Source organism: Pelophylax lessonae (assembly GCF_965119305.1).
Source record: "Pelophylax lessonae genome assembly, chromosome: 3".
NCBI lineage: Eukaryota > Metazoa > Chordata > Amphibia > Anura > Ranidae > Pelophylax > Pelophylax lessonae.
Genome location: NC_138770.1, coordinates 450,672,784 through 450,695,092, shown reverse-complemented (window position 1 = coordinate 450,695,092; position 22,309 = coordinate 450,672,784). Strand labels below are relative to the sequence as shown.

The window sequence follows — 22,309 nt, the reverse complement described above, 5'->3', positions numbered from 1 at the left end:
ATAAACAAAGCATTGCAAAGTTACTTACTGGTATATGTTAAAATATGTAAAAAATTAGACCAAACAAAAAAAGTTTAAATATTAATAGTAATTAAATTGAAACAAACAAGAAATTAGAAGGAAATGAATAGTTGAAGATAGGAGACCAAGGAGTTAATTAGGACTGATTAGAGTATTACAATTAAGTAACCCCTAAACAAAGGAACATTTTATAAAAAAAAAAAAAAATAAATACATTTTTATTTGTCAGGTTGCTTTAATTGACATAATTTGCAGATCTACATTCATCTCTTTGATCTGCAGATACATAGACAGATACAAATGTACCAATATGTTACTTTGTGTCTTTATAATCTTGAGCAGTCTTTTTTTATGAAAACACTGATTCAGGCTACTTTTTTGACAGAGCTGCCGACTCTAAATAATCATAGCTGACAATTACAGTACACTTGGAGGGGGGGGGGGGGGGGGTCCAGAAGCAGAGCAGAGAGACTGGACTCCCTATGTTTGCAATGATGAAGCTTTTTTGTACGTGTGTTGAACACCCAAGGTCTGCAACTAGTTAATTGCCACAGGACATTTGTTAATAAATTTACTACTGTTTGCAACTTATTATCTTAAAATATTTGTATTAAAATAAGTGTATTTTCGGAATATAGTTTTGCTATGCATATTCACTGCTAAAACAACATTAGCATTTTTACCACTAATTTTATTATATTATAATAAAAAATGAAATTGAATTTGTTACTATGACAAACTGCACTTTGTTTCATTCTATGCTATTGAATAGATTGTGAAATGTTGAACTTGTAGTTTTCTTGCATTGGAGAACTCTGGTGCAGAAGATACATATCTGCAAAAAAGGGTTAATTTAGTCCCAAGGGAGGGTTAAAGGGTTAGGGTTTTGGGGGGTTAGGGTGTTGGAATCTTCAGAAGAAATCTTGTCTTCTGTGCTGGGACACTTGTGCACAAAACTTTTAGCACTCCAACACACAATTGTAATGAGTAATGATTGAGTAATGATTTTTAAAATATTGTAATTCTTTTTTTCATTGGACATATAGCTATAAACGTATCAAGGTCAGCCAATCTAAAACTGGATTTAATGTGATCAATAAAGGGTAACTATTTTCCAGTAATGAATCATTGCAAATAACAAATCTGATGATTCCCCAAAATAGAGCGGTGCTTTGTAAATTCTCAGACATTTGGAAAAGTTTCTCTTTACATGTTATTTAGTTTTCGAGGAATCAGAAAGGAAAATAGGTCAGCAGATGGTACGCCTCTCATACAAAGAAAACAACACCAGGCTAGAATCAGCAGAGGATATAGACAGATTAAAGGTTCAGGAGCTGGTTATTGTGCTATCAATCCCAACATCGGAGATTATAACTTGTGTTAGTTTTATCAAAGCCCAGTAAACCCTTCTACACCTAACATTTTGGCAGCCTTGAGACCAGCACAGAGAGAAGCCTGCAGCTTCTAATTAGAAGGCTGCCTCCTCTTCTCTGTCTGTGCTCTTAAAGGATTACCAAATGTCTCTCTGTTGTTTTTTTTCCCTCTAATTAAATGAGATGTTCTTTGAAATTATCCATCTGTTAACAAATTGCAATTCGTTCAAACCATTTTACCGTTACACAAAAATAATTGTTGCAACTCAGAACTGTATTCAGCATGTGACTACTAAAAACATGGATGAACAATGTTCCACAGCCAAAAAACAGGAGTTCAAAGGCGTACAAACCACTTCAGCCGTGGAAGGTTTTACCCCCTTAATGAGCAGGCTTTTTTTTGCGATACGGCACTGCGCTGCTTTAACTGACAATTGCGCAGTTGTGCGACGCTGTCCCCAAATAAAATTGATGTCATTTTTTCCCACAAATAGAGCTTTCTTTTACTGGTATTTGATCACCTCTGCAGTATTTCATTTTTTGCGCTATAAACAAAAAAAAAACAACCATTTAAAAAAAAAAAAAACAATGTTTTTTTTTTTCTGCTCTAATAAAAAAAATGTAAAAAATCGAATTTCTTCATTAATCTAGACCAGTTTGTATTCTGCTACATATGTTTGGTAAAAACAAAAATCACAAAAAGCGTATATTGATTGGTTAGCGCAAAGGTTATAGCGTCTACAAACTATAGATTTATGGACTTTTTATTTGTTTAATTTTTTGTTTTTAATAGTTATGCAGTGATCAGTGATTTTTAGCAGGACTGCGACATTGCAGCTGGCAAATCTGACACAAAGTTACACTTTTTGGGGATCAGGGACACCAATACAGTGATCAGTGCTAAATAAAAAAAAATGCACTGTATAAACTGGCAAGAAAGGGGTTAACATCAGGGGCAATCAAATGGTTAACTGTGTTCCCTGGGTGTGATTTCTTACTGTGCGGGGGATAGACTGACTGGAGGAAGAGAGACATCTGTGTTCCTGATTAGCAGGAACACAAGATCCCTCTCTCCCTCTGTGACAGAATAGTTGTCAGCTTTGTTTACATGTTCTGGCGGCCTTCGCAGAGGACCCGCTGATTGGCTTTGCCTGTGCCCAATCACACGCGTGCCCAGAGCCACTGACGAGAAACCCGTACAGATACGTGATTTTGCACTTAAGGGCCACCTTGCCGCAGTAAATGTACGTGGGGTGGTCCCTAAGTGGTTAAACCAAAATCAAAAAATGTTATTTCTTTTTCGTTCATTGACGGACACATCGCTCCATAAATCATAACTATTGGGTTATATTGCCTCCTCCAGGAGTAGGACTAGGCAGAACAAAAAACACCTGGCTATGCCCATGGGCCATCCTCAGCTAGGTAAATAACCTCCTCTCTGCTTTAGGTAATTAGTTTTAATCTTTCTAGTCAGGAGTAAGGATCTAGAATCCCAGCTGGCATCTCTGGTCCTAGCAATTTTTTTTCTCTCAGGAGATCTACAATCAACTGATGGGCTGGGCGGCAGGCTGGATAATCTAGATCCAGTGGTCCACCCAGCCCAGCCAGGGATCAAGTGCAGACCGCAGCTATGCGCTAGGTCAGCTGCGACGTAGCTTCATGGACAGAGGCTGGCCCGTGAGTTAAATGCCTCGCAGGGTCGCATACGACCGGGCTTGGGTCCAAGTTGCAGCAGTCCTTTGGCTGACATCTCCCCTACTTCGGTGGCGAGGATTCTCTCTGGAGCGTTACCCGCACCATAAAAGGGTAAGTACAGTCCCCCCTCTCACCTTTTGGCATTTTTGTGGACTTGGGTAACCTCCAGGGATGGTCGGACCTGCCTGCAGGTTCCCTCCTCCCACCCTCAAAAATCCCTCAGTGAGCTGGGCTTCCCCCACTCCCTTTCCCCCTGTCTGGACCTGGAATCTGGTGGGGGTCCCAGGGCAGGGGATGCAGCGGAAACCCCTGGGGTCTCCCCCCTGCTATCCCCACTCTGTAAGGGTCCTGGGATAGTGTGTCCTGCCCTGGTAGTCTGGAGGGGTCCTAGTGTAGGAGACCCCTAGGTGCATGCCCCACTGTTTGCTGTGTGGGTAGTGAGGGGGGGGGTCCCAGTGCAGAGACCAGTGCAGAGTGCGCAGTGGAGTTTCCCCTAACGTGTGTCCTACCTTTTAGGATGGGGTCCCCTTGCAGAGGGTGCAGCGTTGCAGAGGGAAGATCCTGGCAGCATGCTGTAGTTGATGGCAGCCGTTTTCCCCCTAGTCTGGTCTCTGGTTGGCTGCCATGTTTGTGTAGCCCGATGGTGCCACAGGGTAATACCTCGTTCGGCAGGGTATCAGAATTGGCGGCATTGCCCTGTCGCAGTCCCCATTTAGTGGTCCACAGGGATAAAGTGGTTCTTCGTCCCTGTCCATCATTCCTGCCCAAAGTTCTCTCTTACTTCCAATTGAATGAGGACATTGTGTCGCCTTCCTTGTGTTTCAAGCCGGCTCATCCTAAGGAATTTGCTTTGCATACCTTGGATGTGGCTCGTGCGATTCGGGTGTATCTGGCAGCTACTGAGTCCTTTTGGAGGTCAGACTCGCTTTTTGTGGTTACAGACGGACCAAGAAAAGTGCTGGCTGCTTCTTTGGCTACCATCTCCAGATGGTCAGACAGACGGTGACTCAGACCTATTCCATTAAAGGTCAGGTTCCACCTTTCCCTGTCACAGCACATTCTAATCTGGCACGGAGTGGTTCTTGGGTCTTCCATCATCAGGCATCAATATCGCAAGTTTGCAAGTGGCCACTTGGATCGTCGGTGCATACATTCACAATTCTATAAGGTAGATACTTTGGCATCTGCGGATGCTTCTTTTGGCCGCAAAGTTTTGCAGGCTGCTGTTTAAGAGGAGCTGTTCCCTCTTGAGGGGTGTTTTTCTTTAAACTTTTATTTTTCAGACGGGGCTCCTGTGATCTGGTTAAGGCTCCTGTGTCTTGGTTAAGGACTCTTATGTTTAGCCTTGGGTTATTTTCCCCACCCCTCATTTTCCTTTTGGCACTGCTTTTGGACATCACAGTAGTTATGATTTATGGAGCGCGGAGTCCGTCGATGAACTAAAGAGAAAAATGGGATTTTTGTACTTGCCATAAAATCAATTTATCTGAGTTTAAGGACACAGCACCCACCCCTCTATGGAGTTCTGATAATTCTAATACTGCTTGCTACTAAACTGATTACCTAGAGTAAAGAGGGGGGTTATATAATACCAAGCTGAGGATGGCCCATGGGTGTAGCCAGGTGCTTTTTGTTCTGCCTAGTCCTACTCCTGGAGGAGGCAATATAACCCAGTAGTTATGATTTATTAAGCACTGTGTCTGTTGAGAAAAATGGATTTCACTGTAAGTCCAAAAATCCCATTTTATTGCAGTGCAATTTTCCTTAGATGTGGTGGCTGCATTAGGTCTTTTTAGATTTTTTTTTCCTTTTACTTAGTGATCCAGCCAGTAACACACTTCCTGTCTTAGAGAGTCTATATTCTGAATTACAAAGTAAAGCAGACACCTTAAGACAGCAGTATTGTCAGTCTGTGGGGGGATGGTAGTATTAGACTAGCAGATTAAAGTTGGCCATAGTTAAATAAAAATTTGGCCAAATCAGCATTGATCCATTAATGACCATTCCTGCTCCACAGAATGTCAATTCAAAGATTAACTTCTGTGGACCAAGACTGTTGCAAAACTTTTATTTGATCAGCCACTGCAGCCAATTCGCTGCAATGCTGATCGGTGAAATTGACAGCGGAGGATTCCTTGCTGTTAGAATACAATTGCACTGCTGGGAAAAAAATTATCTTCTATGGGCCAGCCTTAGATTTGACAAACCATTTGAAGCTGAACTCCAGATGATACTTAATATCCTGAAGTAAGCAGTTACACCAACTGTTTTTTTTCCTTATAGGATAAGGGTTTTTATAAATTAATAAAAGTTGTCCATTGTAAGCACCCCTGTAAGTGGTAAATCATTTGTGTCAACTCACTAACTACTACTTTTGTCTAGACCGCTTGGTCTATAAAAGTCATTTTGAAAAATAACAGACCTACTGGCTGGACCACCAGGTGAAACACCATTTTAAGGAAATGTTTGTTACTTATTTAAAAAAACATCAGTCCTAAATGAAAATGTTGCTATAGTTTCTAACAGAGTTGTGTAAACCTGCTGTATACATTTTGTCTGTTTTTGGAAGTTTTGAAGCTAATATGCAAATTAGCTGAATCTCAAAACCAAACAACATTAATTTCTCAATTACTCACCATCTTTTCAGATAACTGGGAGTCACTGGAAGGTGTTCCAATGCCTGTGGCTGCTTTTACTTTTGACAGCCAGGATAAGATGGGAGAAGGACTGGTTCTGAATTTTGCAATTTCATAATTTTTCCAAAAGTGTGTAATGTTTGGAATCATCGAGACCCCATGTGTATATACAATGGAATTCAATAAAGTCTTTCAAACCAGAATCCGTTTGTAGGTGCAGGTATTCAATAGGTAGTCTGTGATCCATTAATGAACCCCAGACTTCCCATTTTGAATACGCCTCCCCGGAGAAAGCATGTTCCCTAATAAGTCAATTGCACAGTTGTCATCTCTGCATTGTCTTCTAGTGTTTTAGGCCTCATGCACACAGGACATTTATTGAGCTCTCCTAGAAGGCAAGCAGCGTTTCTGCAGAAAAAAATGCCTGACGCTTGTAAAAGTGTCTAAAGGTTTTAAAAGCTTTTACAGGTGTCAAGCTGTCGGGGCGTTCATTTAATTTGCCAGCAAAAGCCCCTAACACTCCTGCATGATACAAGTTTAGAGTCAGAGGGTTGACAGTAAGGGCTTGTGTGGACAGACTCTTTTTCATGCCAAATGGGCTTTGCATTCCCATACAAATCTATGGGAATGCTAAATCTGCTGGAAGAGGGTCAAATGCAAGTCAGGAGGAGGTTTAATGCACCTGTCTTAGATGGTTTCTAAATGATCTCTGAAGCATCTTAAGCTAATTAGTATTATTATTTTTGTTATTATAATGCAGGATTTAATTAGCACCAACAATTTGCTCAGAACAATATATAGGAAGACAATACAGTTACAATACCATAAAATACAAGAGGGTTAAGATTTCAAACTGATGCCAGCAACATAAAAGTCGACTGATAATGGTCATAATTCAGAGATGTGTTTCTCCAAATCTGCATACTTCTACTTGATGGATTTGTGTGGTGGTGCATATGTTTTATGGGAGAATAAGACACTATATTTCTAATGTAAAAACCTTTTTTGATCTCATTTTCTTATTTCCAAAGGCTGCCATTCGAAAAGAACTTAATGAATTTAAAAGCACAGAAATGGAAGTACATGAAGAAAGTCGACAGTTTACAAGGTGACAACCTGTTTGTTTGTTTTACATCTTAAAAACTTTATCCTGTATTAATATATTAATGTATACTATATTTTTTTCCATTTACCATCATATCATATTTTTTGACATTGGACACTGGTGGGCATTACTGTATATACACTGCACCTGTTTTTCTTTGGTTAAGTTAGGCTACACCCTTGTATGCTAACCCAACCCACTCTACTTATTAGCCTCAGCTGTGCTTAGGGCTTACATACATGGGAAGATTTTTCTTACAGTTCAATAAAGACTTGAACAACATCAAATACATTTGTAATTATATGTGTAAAAATGACCACTGACTTGTAGAATTGGGAGTTATTGTTTACAAAAAAATGTCATTGTAAAATGATTTTCTGAAGGCAGCTGCTTTAAACAATTTTTATATTTTCAGCAGTTTAAAATTATTATCTGCTACTGTTCAAGCTGCAAATGATCGGAAACAAATGATCACTGTAAAATTGTGCGAGTCACATAAATTGCAGAAAACTAGTGTGAGTTACTATTACTTTGTTGCTTAATACAAAGGTTGAATCTTTACTGAATATTATAAAAACTCTTCCCTTGTATGCAGGGTTGCCAACCCCAAATTAGAATTAGTACAACTGCCCCAAAATCACTAGACAGCTAACATTTTTGTAATGGATACATATTGCAGTACTATCGCAGAACTACCAACATAGATAGTAGTATCTAACGTTCATCAGAAATACTTTATAGGGAGTAGTTTAGTAATAATGTAATATATAACATGTGATATATAAAGTGATACCTATTGTCTGGTGAACTAACACCAAATACATTTTCAACTGTGTCTTACATTTAGATGTAATATGTATTGAAAATGCCTAATACACAAATGCAGTAATTAAAAGCTTTTGAATGGCTTTTTAGACCTAATTTAGCTGCATTATTTTACAAACTATCTGTAAATTTCTGAATGGTTAGAAGCAAATCTGGAGAATTGTAGTTCATCAATTTCTTCTGAATAGTTCTGTCTAATCTGTTGAAAATCAAGAAATTTAGTAATCCAGGCAGTTACAATTCATGGATTGATTGACTCTTTGCAGATTGGACAATTCTGCCTATATTCATAGATTTTTTTTAAAAACTCACTATTGGGTTGCCAAGTCGCCTGGTTTCACAGTCGATTTGCTGATCATTAGTTGGCAATCCTGCTTGTATGGCCAGTCAGTGGAGCTGATTTACTAAAGAGTAGAATATGGTTATCTACCAAAGTAAACGTTTACTTAGCTTGGTGAATAATGTAATGTTTCTGTTCAATTTACATATCTAATCGTGTCCAGGTCAATTAAAAACAATAATAGGATTTTTTGTTGCACATGATTGGATAGTTATAGTTTGTTAAGTGAACATCATCTACTCTTTAAGTAAAGGAACTTCGTTTTGTCAACCTCTGACCTTATTCCAGTTGTATTATATAGCAGTTCCTCAGTTTACTCTGATAATTTAATACTGCTTTAAAATATAGATTTCTATATATATAGATATAAAAATGAAAAGAGCCTGTTCACTAAAATTGACTTCAATATTTTAAAATCTCACCTTTACTTGTTTGTTTCTTATAGATTTCATCGTCCATAGGGGAACAAAGCAAATTGCAAGTTATCATGGGAGTTTATGTTCAGGAAATGGGAATTTCCAGTTAAATCATCACTATATTGAATCTTCTCAACATGGGCACATTTATGGAGCTTTAATGAATATCATGAAGGAAAGTAAAAGAATGGATTACTGGAAAAACAGCAGCCTTTGCATGTCGTAGATTCCCTATCATTGTAAAGGTGAACTTTGGCTAATATGAGAGAAACCAACCAACTAACCATTTAGACAGAATTTTTAGGGTTATCTGGCCTGAGGTTGGCTACACTTTTCTCACCTTTCAAGTGTTACATTGCTCACACTCAACTTATCAAAGCCAACACTGAGCAGTTGTATTAATTACTGAGTTTTTCAGCTTTGGTAAATGTCTTCTGCGTGTAACATCAATGAGAATAGCTGCCAACTTTTTCAGAAGACAATTTAATATTGATAAACATAGGAAGGATTATCTCATAAGAGTAATAGCTATAATTGTTTCCTTAACTATTTCCTAATGAAAGGATAAACAGATTTTAAGTATAAATTGCTCCTGGAAATTATACCGCATTCCTCCGCCGTATAGACCTTGGAAGATGCCCAGAATCATCTGCAATTGCACTGTGCCTGGAAGAAAATTACGTTGTTAATAATTTTGAAAACTTAAAAGTTTTTCTTCCTAAAAAGATTTTGTGCTGTAACCAATGCAGATCCAGTTTTTAAACTTGAAGACTAAGACAGTCTGACCACAGTCACTCCACACTACCAGGCTTACAGTTGTAATGACTGCTCTGTCTGAACCACAAGAATATCGGCACATGGATCAATACCTATCTCTGACATTCACTCCTTTCTGTAAAAATGTGAACTCAAGCATGTCAATGACAGTGTAACTAATTTTATTTTATTGTATATTATGTATGTATTCTATAGCGCCCTGTGGTTATCTGCAATGTTTACACTAAAAATGTATGATATAATATACATAGCACTTAACTCTATTGAAGGGCAGAATAGATTTAACTATACGTACCGTGTTTAACATAAAATGTGAACAGATATATTGTTGACACCTAAAAGAGGCCTGTTCGTTTGTCCATTACCAGTTTTAGGTGTATATTCTTAGAAGAAAGCTAAGTTTATCCCAAGCATATGTTGGTTGAGATACATCTACTGGAAGACTTAAGAAATCCTTCAATAAAGCAGTTGATTCTAATGTTAGTTTTAGGTCCTGTTCGAATTAAAATGTAAGCAGTGTGAAAATTGAACAAATTTTGAGGATAAAGTACAAAAAAGTATAGTCGTCATAGCAACCAATCAAAATCCAGCTTGTATCTATATATATATTGTAGTTACACAAATGAGAGCTGATTTACAAAAGCTAGAGCTAGTTTCAGTGTTTTTAGAATTATTATAGTGGAACTCCTAGCAAATATACATATATGTGTGTGTGTGTGTGTGTGTGTGTATATATGTATGTATATATGTGTGTATATATATATATATATATATATATATATATATATAAACACACAAACATGCTTATATGTGGGATTAAAAGATGGCAATCTGCTTTTCTCATATCATCCCACAATCGTCCTAATAGCAGATATCAGTTTGAGAGTGGGTGATTGTGCAGTAAAAGCCAAATAGGCTCTGTTGCATTGGGAAGTGCTGTCAGTCTGTAATGTTTTTAGACACTGGTTATCCTTGGTCCGGTGATAAGACAGATGACTCAAAGAGCAAAACTGCAACAGGAATTAAATAATTATTGATAGTGGCTTGGCATTATATTTGTGAAAATTACAAAAGTGGCTGAACAAAGTTACAAACATCTTAGCAGGTATAGCTTTTACATATATTTTAACAGTGTATTAGCTATTTGTTTGGAGTTCAACTTTAAATGGCACAGTTTAGTACTAAGCTGGATCAATATCTGAAAAAAAATCACCTGGGTAATTAAAATGCCATATACTTTTTATTACTTTAGCAGCGACTCACAGAAAGTGAACATGGAGCTAAATTTTATAGAATCCTCATTTTGTAGATCCCGCCTCGAAGAAGTGCTGTATAACACACAGTTAGGTCTGCTTCAATGAAACAAGCATGCTTTAAAGAGGGTTGGTAGAGTATGAAATGCGAAAGATTTAACAGCTTGAAAAAAAAAAAAAAGCAGGTTGTGTTAAGTCATCTGACCTGCAATAGCTCTGCAATAGATTGGATCTACTGATGGGTGCATTTCTTCAGCCCTTCACCCCTGTACTCTACCTCCCTTAGGGCTTTTTCAGACAGGCGGTAATGCTTGCTTGCTTTTTTTTATTTTACTTTTTAAATTGCCAAATGGCAAATCTTACACTGCAAGATCATGCCGCAACTGCGAGCCAAGCGCTTTTGGTTGTGGTGCAGCTGATTGATCTCAATGGGCGAGTTTAACAGACGGTGCCACTTGAAACTATGCAGAATTTCAGTGGGCGGCCAGGGTTGGGGTAAAACTGCACCACAGCCACTTGTTTTTACTGTTCTCTGGCTGCCAGTGTGAAAGAGCCCTTACTTATGAGTGCCTGGATGATTAAAGAAATTCTAACTTTAGAGTTTAGGCCTGTTTTAAAACCGTATAGGTGTGTTCCACAGCCTCTTTCAGCTTAATGAGCCTTTGATATTGTGAATGGAATGTGGTAAATAATAAAAAAAAATCAAGTGAGTGATTTCAGTAATCCATAGCACAGTCCAATAGATATGTTCTGAATTATTGTTATGAATCTCTATACTTTGCACATCATCTTGGAATTGTCTAATTGAATAACTATTTTTTCTGTATTCAAGTCGCAGGCAAGAGGCAGTAGTAAATGTCTTGGAGTTTTATTTTTAATTGTCAAAAGCTTTACCATAGTGCCATTTGTTATAATTATGGCCAGTTTATCTGTTTACCTGCCAAATTCAAATCAAGATCAAAATGCTTTAACACTGTACAATTTGTGTCTTACAAACTATGCTAATGCCTGAATTATCAGTATTAGAATTTATTTTCTATTATGATTGTGTGTATATAAAGATGATGTTGTGTTTTATTATTTTAAAGAGTGTAAAAAAAAAAAAAAAATCTTAAATTCTAAAAGATATGAGGCATTTTAGCCTTAATTACTGGCATTATCAATATGCAAAATGATTGTGTGTTCTTGCACACAATGGAAAAGTGTTAACTTCTATAAGAGATCCATGCACATGAAAAAAATGACAATCTTCCTTGATGTTTTTAATTCTAAAGTATGACAAGGTATAGAACAGGGTATATACTGTACTTAATGACATCTCAGTGCTATTGAAAGATCAATTTCTAAAACAGATTCTGATTTGTTACTTTATTTCTTTAGCCAAATAAAAGTACAAAACATTAGTGGCATGGAAGTCATTTTACAACTGACATTTACTGATATACCTATTTCAAACAAACTGCCTCCTACCTGAGCTAGTGTTTGGAGTGTCTCCATGATGTAGATGTATTTATGTATGTGGGCACATTGATGTAATGAAACCAGTGACAGATTCACTGTATTTGCACAGCATGATTTCTAAAATATGCAGTTTGTTTTGAGTATTGAAAATGTACAGCATACAACATAGCATGTAGACTTTAGTCAAGTTGCAGATGTTCCCGACATTCCGTATTATTTCCAGTTTGAAGGGATATCTTTAAATTCCGCTTTTACAGTGTTGTCATTTATTTGGAAAATGTAATTCTTCACTTTTTGATGGCCGAAAACTCAAAGTGAAGTCCCGCTGCTTTGCTCTCTCCCCCCCAACCTGTAACCCAGTTACAGGTTTTTAAGAGGGAGGGGAGCGAATACTGGTTTCAATGGGTACCCGCTCCTGCAATCCTTGTCTAGGCGAAGATAACGTCCCATGCCCCAGCACCTCCCACAACCCTGCACCATTTACAAAGTGCTGTGGCAATCCGGCTGGGGTTCCTCAGGAATGCGCTGCAGCCCCTTTATCCAAGATGGTAATGCCAGGGACCCGCAGCAGTAAGACGGCGCTGGACCCCAGACACTAGTAAGTACCAGATTTGTAAAAGTTAGCAGTTACAGTATTTGTAGCTGCCATTTAAAAAAAATAAAAATGTTCCTCTTTAAATAGGTTTTTAGGTATTTTCTTTTCAGGACTTTATTGGAAGGATGCCTGATTAGGAGTTTGCCTGCCTGCATTGGCTATTATGGGATAGCTTCACCCCAGGTGAATTCAGAGAGAGCAGCCACAAAGTCAGAGCTTCATGGCTGCCTGCAATGCAGGTCAAAGCTAGTAACTTTTTGGGTAGATCTAATGGCTATGACCCATGAGAGTTGTAACAGACTGTTTAAACTGCTGATGTCCACCAAAAACTGGTTTAAAGTTATGGATTTACAGTTTAAAAGAACAAAGTTGTACAAAGTTTTGGTGGAATATATCTTCTTCATAAGTGGGTATATGCATTTTGGTCATTTTAAAAGATTATCTAAAGTAAGGTAATTTATGTGTAAGATTATTGCTTCAAAACATTATTATGGGAATCTTAAAAAACAGAGTGCCTTCTGCTTCCTTTTAGCTGGCGTCAAGCAAATAGGCATTTCCTTCTTGGCATAGGGACCAGTAATTTTTAAAGTATGATTGCTACTCCTCTGCTCTTGGCACGCAGAGATTAAGAACTAAGGCTGTTCTTAAAGATTCCCAAACTATATTTTAATAAAAATAAAATAAGTGTCAGTATTTGATTTATAACATTTACACATCAGCTATAATTGCATCAAATAATAAATGGGGCATTTGTAGAAAATGCTACAGTGGTGAGGTTGAGGATTTTTAAGAAAAAAAAAAAAGGATAACTAAAGCAATAAAGTAAAACAGGTCTGTCTTCACAGGCTATGCAAGGAAGATTATTTTGTGTAAAACTCAAGTATAGAAGAGAAGTATTTAATATGACATTCTAATAAAACCCTTAATATTGAAAAATCAATTGCACAGGCATTTTGGGACCGTTCTACTTTTGTTTATTTGTATGTTATAAAGTCTGTAAGTTTTCATTTAAACTCTCTAGCAAAGACCTCCAGGATTGTCAATGCTAATTAGCGTAGGCCACCATTACAGGCTGCCATTTTGGTTAGGTAAAGCCAGGTGATTTTTTTTTCATTTTTTTATAGTGAAGGCCAAGATATGGACAGAGCACAGACAAAGGAAATTGAGGACCTTACTTGAAATGACAAAACACGATTGTATTAATAAACAATTTAAAAAAAGCCTTAAAGCATATTAAAACCAATTAAATTCTTAAATCAAAGCAAATAAATTCTTGATGATCTGATTTGCAGATTTTTTTCCTAAAGAATATAAGCAATCTTACCTTTTGATTTGCTATGTTCTGGTAATGACATGTCTGCACTCTGTTGCTGCTTAAGACTACATTCCCCCCGGCAATTTAGGCCTGTGCGAATTGTATTGGCAGGAATCGTCTGATTCCTGCTGCGTCTGTGAGCAGCTAGATGCAGTCGCCGGCCTCCTTTACTATTATGACAGGACACCAGCGGTCAAAACTATTTGTGGCTTTCTCCACAGCCAGCGAGTACCTGTGGTGATCACTTCTGGATGCACTTTGTGCTTCCACAAAGAAAAACAAATGATGGTTCCTATTTCCCCCATGTCTCAGATTTAAGTTTTTAATTTCATAAGTAAGATAACAGTCATTTTTAGATTTCACAAGCCATTGGCAATAATAGTCAGATGCTGTTCAACATGACCATATATGATTGTATGGGGGAGTGAAATAAAGGATACTACTAAAAATTATATTTCCTACAGTATTAACATTCTGTTAACCTCTTTGTATATGACTGTACAAAACAAACAAGAAATAAAGAACCAGCAATTGGGCAGAACATACTGGTGATTTCTAATAATTCTGTTTCTGATCATAGTTATATGTTCAACATTACTGTATGAGTCATCACAAGTCCTGTTCACAGTTTAGGCTGTAAACCTGTTCACAGCTAACAAAGGCAGGCCAAGGATAGTAAGAGTGATAAATGGCCATGGATAAACGTTGCTGAATCTGAATGTGGTTATAATTGTCAGGTTATTTGACAGGTCCAGGTAGGTCACATGGTAGATTCTGGTGTCTGACTGACTGATTGGGTGATTTTTTTTTGGAAAGTTTAACGAATATTTATTGAAAATCCTTTGTCAAAACACTGAGTGAATCCTCGAGCAACGTTAGGGTAATTGGTTGCTCTTACCAATCATTTGCTACTTGAAGAATAGCAGGAACTGCATATCATCTGCAGACAACAGTTTGCCAACAGGCTCAAATACACTGCTCAAAAAAATTAAAGGAACGCTTTGAAAGCACAGCACATCTCAAAGGGGAAAAAAATCATACTGGATATCTATACAGATATGGACTGGGAAATGTGTTATGAATGAAAGGATGTCACATCTTTTGATGGAAATGAAAATGATCAACTCACAGAGAGCTGAATTCAAAGACACCCCAAAAATCAAAGTGAAAAAATGGCTAGTCCATTTTGCTAAAAATTTAATTGCAGCAACTCAAAATGGTACTCTGTAGTGTGTATGGCCCAAACGTGCTTGTATGCATGCCTGACAATTTCGGGACATGCTCAGTTTGAGACGACAGAGGGTGTCCTGGGGCATTTCCTCCCAGATCTGGACCAGGGCATCACTGAACTCCTGAACTGACTGAGGTGCAACCTGGTGATGCTAGTTGGACCAAAACATAATGTCCCAAGTGTGTTTTATTAGATTTAGGTCAAGCGAGCATGGGGGCCATTCAATGGTATCAATTCCTTCATTCTGCAGGAATTGGCTGCATACTCTCGCCACATGAGGCCGGACATTGTGCACCAGGAGGAACCCAGGACCCATTGCACCAGCGTAGGGTCTGACAATGGGGCCAAAGATTTCATCCCAATACCCAATGACAGTCAGGGTGCCATTGTCTAGCCTGTAGAGGCCTGTGCGTCCCTCCATAGATATCGCTCATCAGACCATAACTGACCCACCAGCAAACCGGTTATGCTGAACAATGTTACAGCTAGCATAACGTTCTCCGCGGCTTCTCCAGACCCTTTCACGTCTGTCACATGTGATCAGGGTGAACCTGTTCTCCTCTGTAAAAGCACAGGACATCAGTGGCGGACCTGCCAATACTGGTGTTCAATGGGAAATTGCAATCAAGCTCCACGGTGCCGGGCAGTGAGCACAGGGCCCACTAGAGGACGTTGGGCCTGCAGGCAACCCTCATGAAGTCTGTTTCTGATTGTTTGGTCAGGGGCAATCATACCAGTGGCCTGTTAGAGGTCATTTTGTAGGGCTTGGGCAGTGCTCATCCTGTTCCTCTTTGCACAAAGGAGCAGATGCCGATCCTGCTGATGAGTTAGGGACCTTCTTTAGCCCTGTCCAGCTCTCCTAGAGTAACTGTCTGTCTCCTGGAATCTCCTCCATGCTCTTGAGACTGTGGTGAGAGACACCGTAAACCTTCTGGCAATGGCATGTATTGAATTGCCATGCTGGAGGAGTTGGAATGCCTGTGCAACCTCTATAGGGTCCAGGTATCACCTCATGCTACCAGTAGCTACACTGACCCAAATGCAAAGCTAGTGAAAAACAGTCAGAAATGATTAGTAGGGAAAAAATATTTGTGTCCTCCACCTGTAAAACCATTCCAGTTTTGGGGGTCATCTCATTGCCCATCTAGTGCCCCTGTTAATTTCATTAACCCCAAACCAGCTGAAACTGATTAACAACCCCCTCTGCTACGTAACTGACCAGATCAATATCCCGAGCGTTTAATTGACTTGATGCTATGCTCTGATTAAAAAGTGTTTATTTAATTTTTTTGAGCAGTGTATTCTTTTTAAATACCTCCCATCCCATTTGTTATTGGTGAGTTTTTAAAATTCTAAAAAGCTGTTTTTGTTAACTATTTTAAAAAATATTTGTCAAATCTTTCCAAAATTAGTCAGACTATAGCCAATGCATGTTATGGGTTGAATGTGGTTTTATTAAACAGGAGTATAGAGGAGAGGTAGGTTTTAACATAGTGGGCCTATATGGAAAACCTTAAAGGAGAAGTTTACCTTTCATAACATGTTACACCCATATTCGGGGTTTAGCATGTTATGATTGCACCAGCCCTCGCACCTCCCGCGCTCTCGCTGTGCCAGCTAGCGGGGGTTCTTCTCCACCTGCTAGCTGTCAAAATGTTTTCAAAAATGTGGCCGTGCGGGACTTCGCCCACCTGGCCATGTCACTCATTTGCAGCACTCTGTGAATAGGAAACTACAAGGTCCAGCAGCCTTTGTGGCTGTCTGCTTGTAGTTTTCAGTTAACTACTACAGCACTGTGATAGCTTATTCATTCTTCCTGTTAGCATGTATTGGCTTCATCCTAAAAGGTATGAGGAAGCAGATACACTGACAGGTCTGCAGGAGACCCGCATGGCTTCCACGATCTGCTGATCGTTTGTGCAATGCTGTACAGGCTCCTGCAACAAAAAATAATAAATGTATGTTTTTTTTACCTGCAAAAAAAATGTGCATTTATTATTTTTTTCTGAAAAGGTGAACTTATCTTTTAAGCTTGTCTGTCTGATAGGGATTTGTCAACTTGGTTTAATAGGACAAAACCATATTTTTAAAAATATACCATCTGCAGTTTCTGATTACAAGCAGCAAAGTATTGCTGCGCATGTGAGTGCACCTAGACACTTAACACTGGGAAATAGTTATGTAAATGCTGTTTATCCTGACAGGAGAAAATCGGCTATAAAAACTCACCTAAGCTGCATTTTTCAAACCAGTTTAGGCAAGTTTAGCAGAATTTAGCAGCATTTGGTGTTTGGGAGTTTATTTCCTTGTCCAGAATTTTAATCTGTTATAGCCTTTGAACAAAGTAAATGATGAAGTGCTAAATGCTCCTAGCGTTTAGACGCATTTGCCTTTTTTTGTGCCTAAAAGCTCCTCCCCTGAATGCAGTTCTGCATTCAAGAGAGGAGCTTTGACTGCCTCTTAGGCTCTGTTCACATGTAGACGTTTTTGGGGAGTTTTTCTGTTCTAGGATCAGCTCTCAAAACGCCCAACAAGACAAATCCTATTAATTTCACATCTGAGCGTTTTGACGCTGTGAGCAAAATGCCCAACGCTCAAAAAAGTACATGAGCTTCTTTTTGGGCAGATTACAGGCGTTTTCCTTTGGTCTCTATTCAATCTAAAAACGCCTGCACAAAAAAAGCCTGTAAAACGTGGTAAAAATCGCGGTAAAAAAACGCGTGAAAACGCTACGCTCAGGTGTGAATGTAGCCTAAACTCTGCCGCTCCTTAACTCTGGTAAAAGCCCGTGTTTGCATGAACACATAGGGGGAGATTTACTAAACCTGGCGCACTCAGAATCTAGTGCAGCTGTGCATGGTAGCCCATAAGCGTCAAACTTCAGCTTGTTCAATTAAGCTTTGGCACTAAAACCTGGAAGTTAATTTGTTTCTATGCAGAGCTGCGCCATATTTTGCGCTGTCCAGTTTGTAAAACCCCAATAGGCTTTTATTGAATGGAGTTTATGGGCTTTGGCAAAAAAAAAATGCCAAAAGCTCATAAATGTGAGTTTCGGAGAAGAAGTGTGCAGATGAGGCCTTTGTCTTGTGGCCTCACAGGAACCTATCAGAATTTTATATAGTATAAATGCAATAAGATTCACAACTGTTTCAAACTGGTTGAAGGGTAAGGTGTCCCATCTTATCCAAACTATGCCCCTAAAGGAATCATTTTTTTACGATTAATAAATCTTAACCTATCCTCATCATCTTGGAAACCGTAACATTTAAAATACATTTTAAAAAAGTAAATTCTAGATGGAGGTTTTAACAAATACTTTTATTCCACTAAGATGAATTCCTGTTTTTATCACCCAACATTTGGGAATTCAGCTTTGACTTAGATTTGAAATGTAAATGCACACACTACTTTTACTTGCCTTGGCTACTCATACACAGGTCTTATGCCACCTTCTCAGCCGCAATCTTCCCACATCCTGTTCCTTTGACAACATGGAAGTCTCAAGAATACCCTCTGGCAGGGCCGTGACTTCCCTGTTCTGCATTTATTGTAATGTCAGCTGATTAGGTGGCAGCTAAAGGAAGAACATGGCACTTACATTTATTAAACCAGTCCAACCTTGTAAATTCAATTTCACATAGAAGCTTTACCAACATTCAAATTATTGCTTCAAATTTCTTGGTGGATCAACAGGTAAATGCAGCTTAGATAGCTAAACATGCGTATTGTTTCTTTTATCGGAATTTTATATACCTATATGTAGATGTCAACAATTAATTGTATAGCATGGACTATAAATAAATAAATATATATATAAATGCTGAAAAATGACTGCATCAGGAATGCGTCTTTCTGCTTTTTCATTACAAATAAACAGATTGCTGTATTTGCCTTAAATGAATCATGTATACAGGGGAGTATCTTGTGGTTTCTTTGTGGACGTGATGAATTAGCGTGGCAGCTGTAATTGGTAGACGAAGATATATTTTGTCTTGTAGTAATTAGTGACCTTTTGCTGTATGTAGGATGCACAGAGTATTTTCTGTGAATTGTAAATAACTGGAAATGTACACTGGTTAAAATCTAAAGGACACTCTTTGTTCTTTGTGTATTGTAACTCAATATGCATATATGTATTATATAATATATTTTCCACTGATATAATCTGAAAGATTAAAATGTATTATTTTTTTTATATTCCCTGTCATAACTTTATTTTGTGTTATATACTATATTAACAATCACAGATGTGCTCTGTATACAGTCTTACATTATTGTAGAGTTCAATGCTGTGCACACTTTCAAGTGCCTTAGAACAATGTTTAGATCTTATTATTATATGATAAAAATACAATTGTTACCTCATTAAAAAAAGTTTGAAAAATAAATGTGTATTTATTGTTATTATTAAGTTAGAAGGTTTGTGAAGCTATTTTGAACTCAACTCTTTAAAGCTAAACTCTAGGGCACAAAGTTTCCTTTCCCGTAGAAAGCCTCCAGCCTGCACCACCACATCTCTCCCCCCGCCCGCTCGTCAGTCAGTCAGTTTACTTACCTTGTTCCTCTGGAATGACAGGCAGCGGCTTCCCCCTCAGGCTCCTTCATGTCCCTTCTCGGCGGCCGTCTCCTCCCCCCTTCTTGGCCAATAGCATGCCTTCTCCTTTCGGCCAATCGGGAAAAAGGTCTCAGGACCCACTTCCTGATTGGCTAGGAGGAGAATCAGTGTGACAATAGCGAATGTTAATTTGCTATAGTCACACAACTAGGTGGGCTCTGCGCCCCGAGCCCACCATTATTTGAAGCCTAATAGAGCCTCTGGCTCTAATCAGGTGCTTAAAAAAGAAAAACCCATTGGAATCCGGATGCATGGATGGGGGGGCAGCGCCCCTGCGCCCACAATGGATGAGCCGCCACTGAGCAGGAGGAGTTTGTGAGATGCCCTGTGTCACATCCCATGGCTGTAAAGGGCACCTTACAAAAATAATGAAGAAAAACATCCTCCTGCGCGCTAGTGTGGTGTTCAGAGACCGATGGTCCCTCACTGTTCCACTCCAGGGAAACATTAGGCCACCACATTTTACTGCCCTCTTAGGACTGGGGAAGCCTCAATGTCAAATGAACTAGAATATAAACAGAGAGTGCACCAGCCTAGTGAATTATCTTTATAAACCATTTATTAGTGAAATATAATCACATTTTATACTCGCAAACCCAAATGTATGTAAGCTCATCAATTATTCTCAAATCCAGAGACGTGAGATTCTATGCACATACTCTTTCATGCCCTGAATATGGCTGACATGTTCCAAGGGGAGTCCCCTTTTCATCAGAGAGGACTGTCCTGTACATGAAGGGAGGGACTACCCTTGAAAAGTGTCCACCATATTTTATTCGGAGTGGCTTCTTCCCATTAAAGTGTATGTGCATTCGATTTTAGGTCTCTGAATTTGAGAATCATTGATGAACTTGCATACGTTTGTCTTTGTGAGTATAAAAACTGAATTTATATCACTAGTAAATAGTTTATAAAGATAATGCAATAGGCTGGTGCGTCCTCTTTTTCTTTTCTACCCCACAAAACGACCTGGCCCATGATTATTTGAGATTGTAATTATTGTAGTATGCAGATGATAGACGCCAGTCAACTGCACAGATGGAAATCTGCCTAGGCAATCAACTGCTGAGGGCAGAATGACTGGGTGGGGGAAAGACAAAGGGGATATGCAGCAATTCTGCCTTGTAAGAACTACGAATGGATAGTAACATGATCGGGCTGCCTGGCTCAAGCAGAGAGAGAAAGGAGGGAGGTGACTGGCTTTCAGAAACAAAGACTGCAGCCAATGAGACCTGTAAAACACAACTTTCAAGAGTCATACATCAAGGAAAAGTTGATTTTCTTTATTATGTAACTCTACTTGGTTACAAGTGCTTATTGGTAAAAAGACATATGATCTCTATAGTTTTTGTGAGGGAAATTAAATGCTGTACATCTCTGCAATTCATACACATTTGCAACTACATAAAATATCTGATCTGTAAGAATTGGACTCTACTAAGACCTAGTTCACACCTATACAGGTTTCAGTTTCCATATTCCAGGTGCATATTGTGTTTTTCAATACACGTTTGATCTTTTGAAGTCTATGGAACCAAAAACCAGAAAAAAGTCCCTGGCCCTTTCAATAAAATGCACAGATGTGAATGTGACCCATAGGAAACCATGTGAAATGGACTGTAGTGTGTTTGTGCAAAACTGAAAATGCACTAAAAAATGCATAGGTGTGAACCAGGCCTAATTAGTCTCCCCATTGGGGACTGACAACACACAGCATTATGTCGATTAAGTGTTTTCGGTTCTGCCCAGTTGTCTTTTGCAAAGCCACTGAAACCTTCCCTTATCCTATTCTTCACAAGAAGAGGGGTTGATTTACTAAATGGAGACTGTTAACTTTGCAAGAAAAATTGCAATTTGTAAGGAAATGTGGTGAAATTTCACTTTGCAAGAAATACCCAATCACATGCAAGGTAAATGGGAAAAAAAAACAGCATTTTTGCTTGGACTTGATTGGGTGACAGAAGTTAGCAGAGTTTTACATTTACTAAGGTCTGGGGCAAACTACAGTTTACTAAGCTGTGCATTTACTAAGCTCAGGGGCTTGCAAAGTAAACAGACTACTTGCAATATAGACACCACCAATTTTGTAGTTTCCGTGAGATAAAAAAAAAGGGTGCCCACAACAGCTATATATTTCTGACGTGATTAGCATGTATTTTCTGCACATAATGAACAGATATAACAAAACGCTTCAATGGTATATTTAACAGACTTAAAGGGAGTAAATGAGCATTTTTAGGGCTTACATATACTTATAGGAGACTGTAACCTACCACTCTTTTGCTAAAAAATATTTGAATTTTTGTTTTAAGGTTTGTGCTTGTTGATGTATATTATTTAAGATCTACAGTAGGCTATAAAACACATTGCCATCATAAAATTATAGGTGTTTCTAAAATATATAGTGTAGAATACAGCACACTTCACCAAATCCACCAAAATGTTACAATTGACTTTATATTTTAACTATAATGTACCATCCATATGTACATGAAGCATTAAAATGGAACTAAATGCATCGATTTAACAGTTTCAAAAAAACGTTACATTCTCAGCACAGGCCGGGTATGTAACTGTCCCATTGGTTGTGCTTTCAACAAACTGTCAAGCCATGAAATGGCTGGTGTCATAACTGATTTGCAGCAACATGG

General features: G+C 38.5%; 1 protein-coding gene across 3 annotated transcripts in view; it reads left to right on the top strand.

The window, feature by feature from the left end:
* PHACTR2 (phosphatase and actin regulator 2) overlaps positions 1–8,991 on the top strand; it is a 327,486-nt gene extending 318,495 nt beyond the window's left edge. For all 3 annotated transcript variants that reach the window (XM_082249936.1, XM_082249935.1, XM_082249937.1), the window contains 2 exons: positions 6,757–6,833; positions 8,441–8,991. In XM_082249936.1, coding sequence (XP_082106062.1) covers positions 6,757–6,833; positions 8,441–8,456 — 93 coding nt within the window. In that variant the 3' untranslated portion in view covers positions 8,457–8,991. The remainder of the gene's footprint in view (positions 1–6,756; positions 6,834–8,440) is intronic.
* Positions 8,992–22,309: the final 13,318 nt, after the last annotated feature.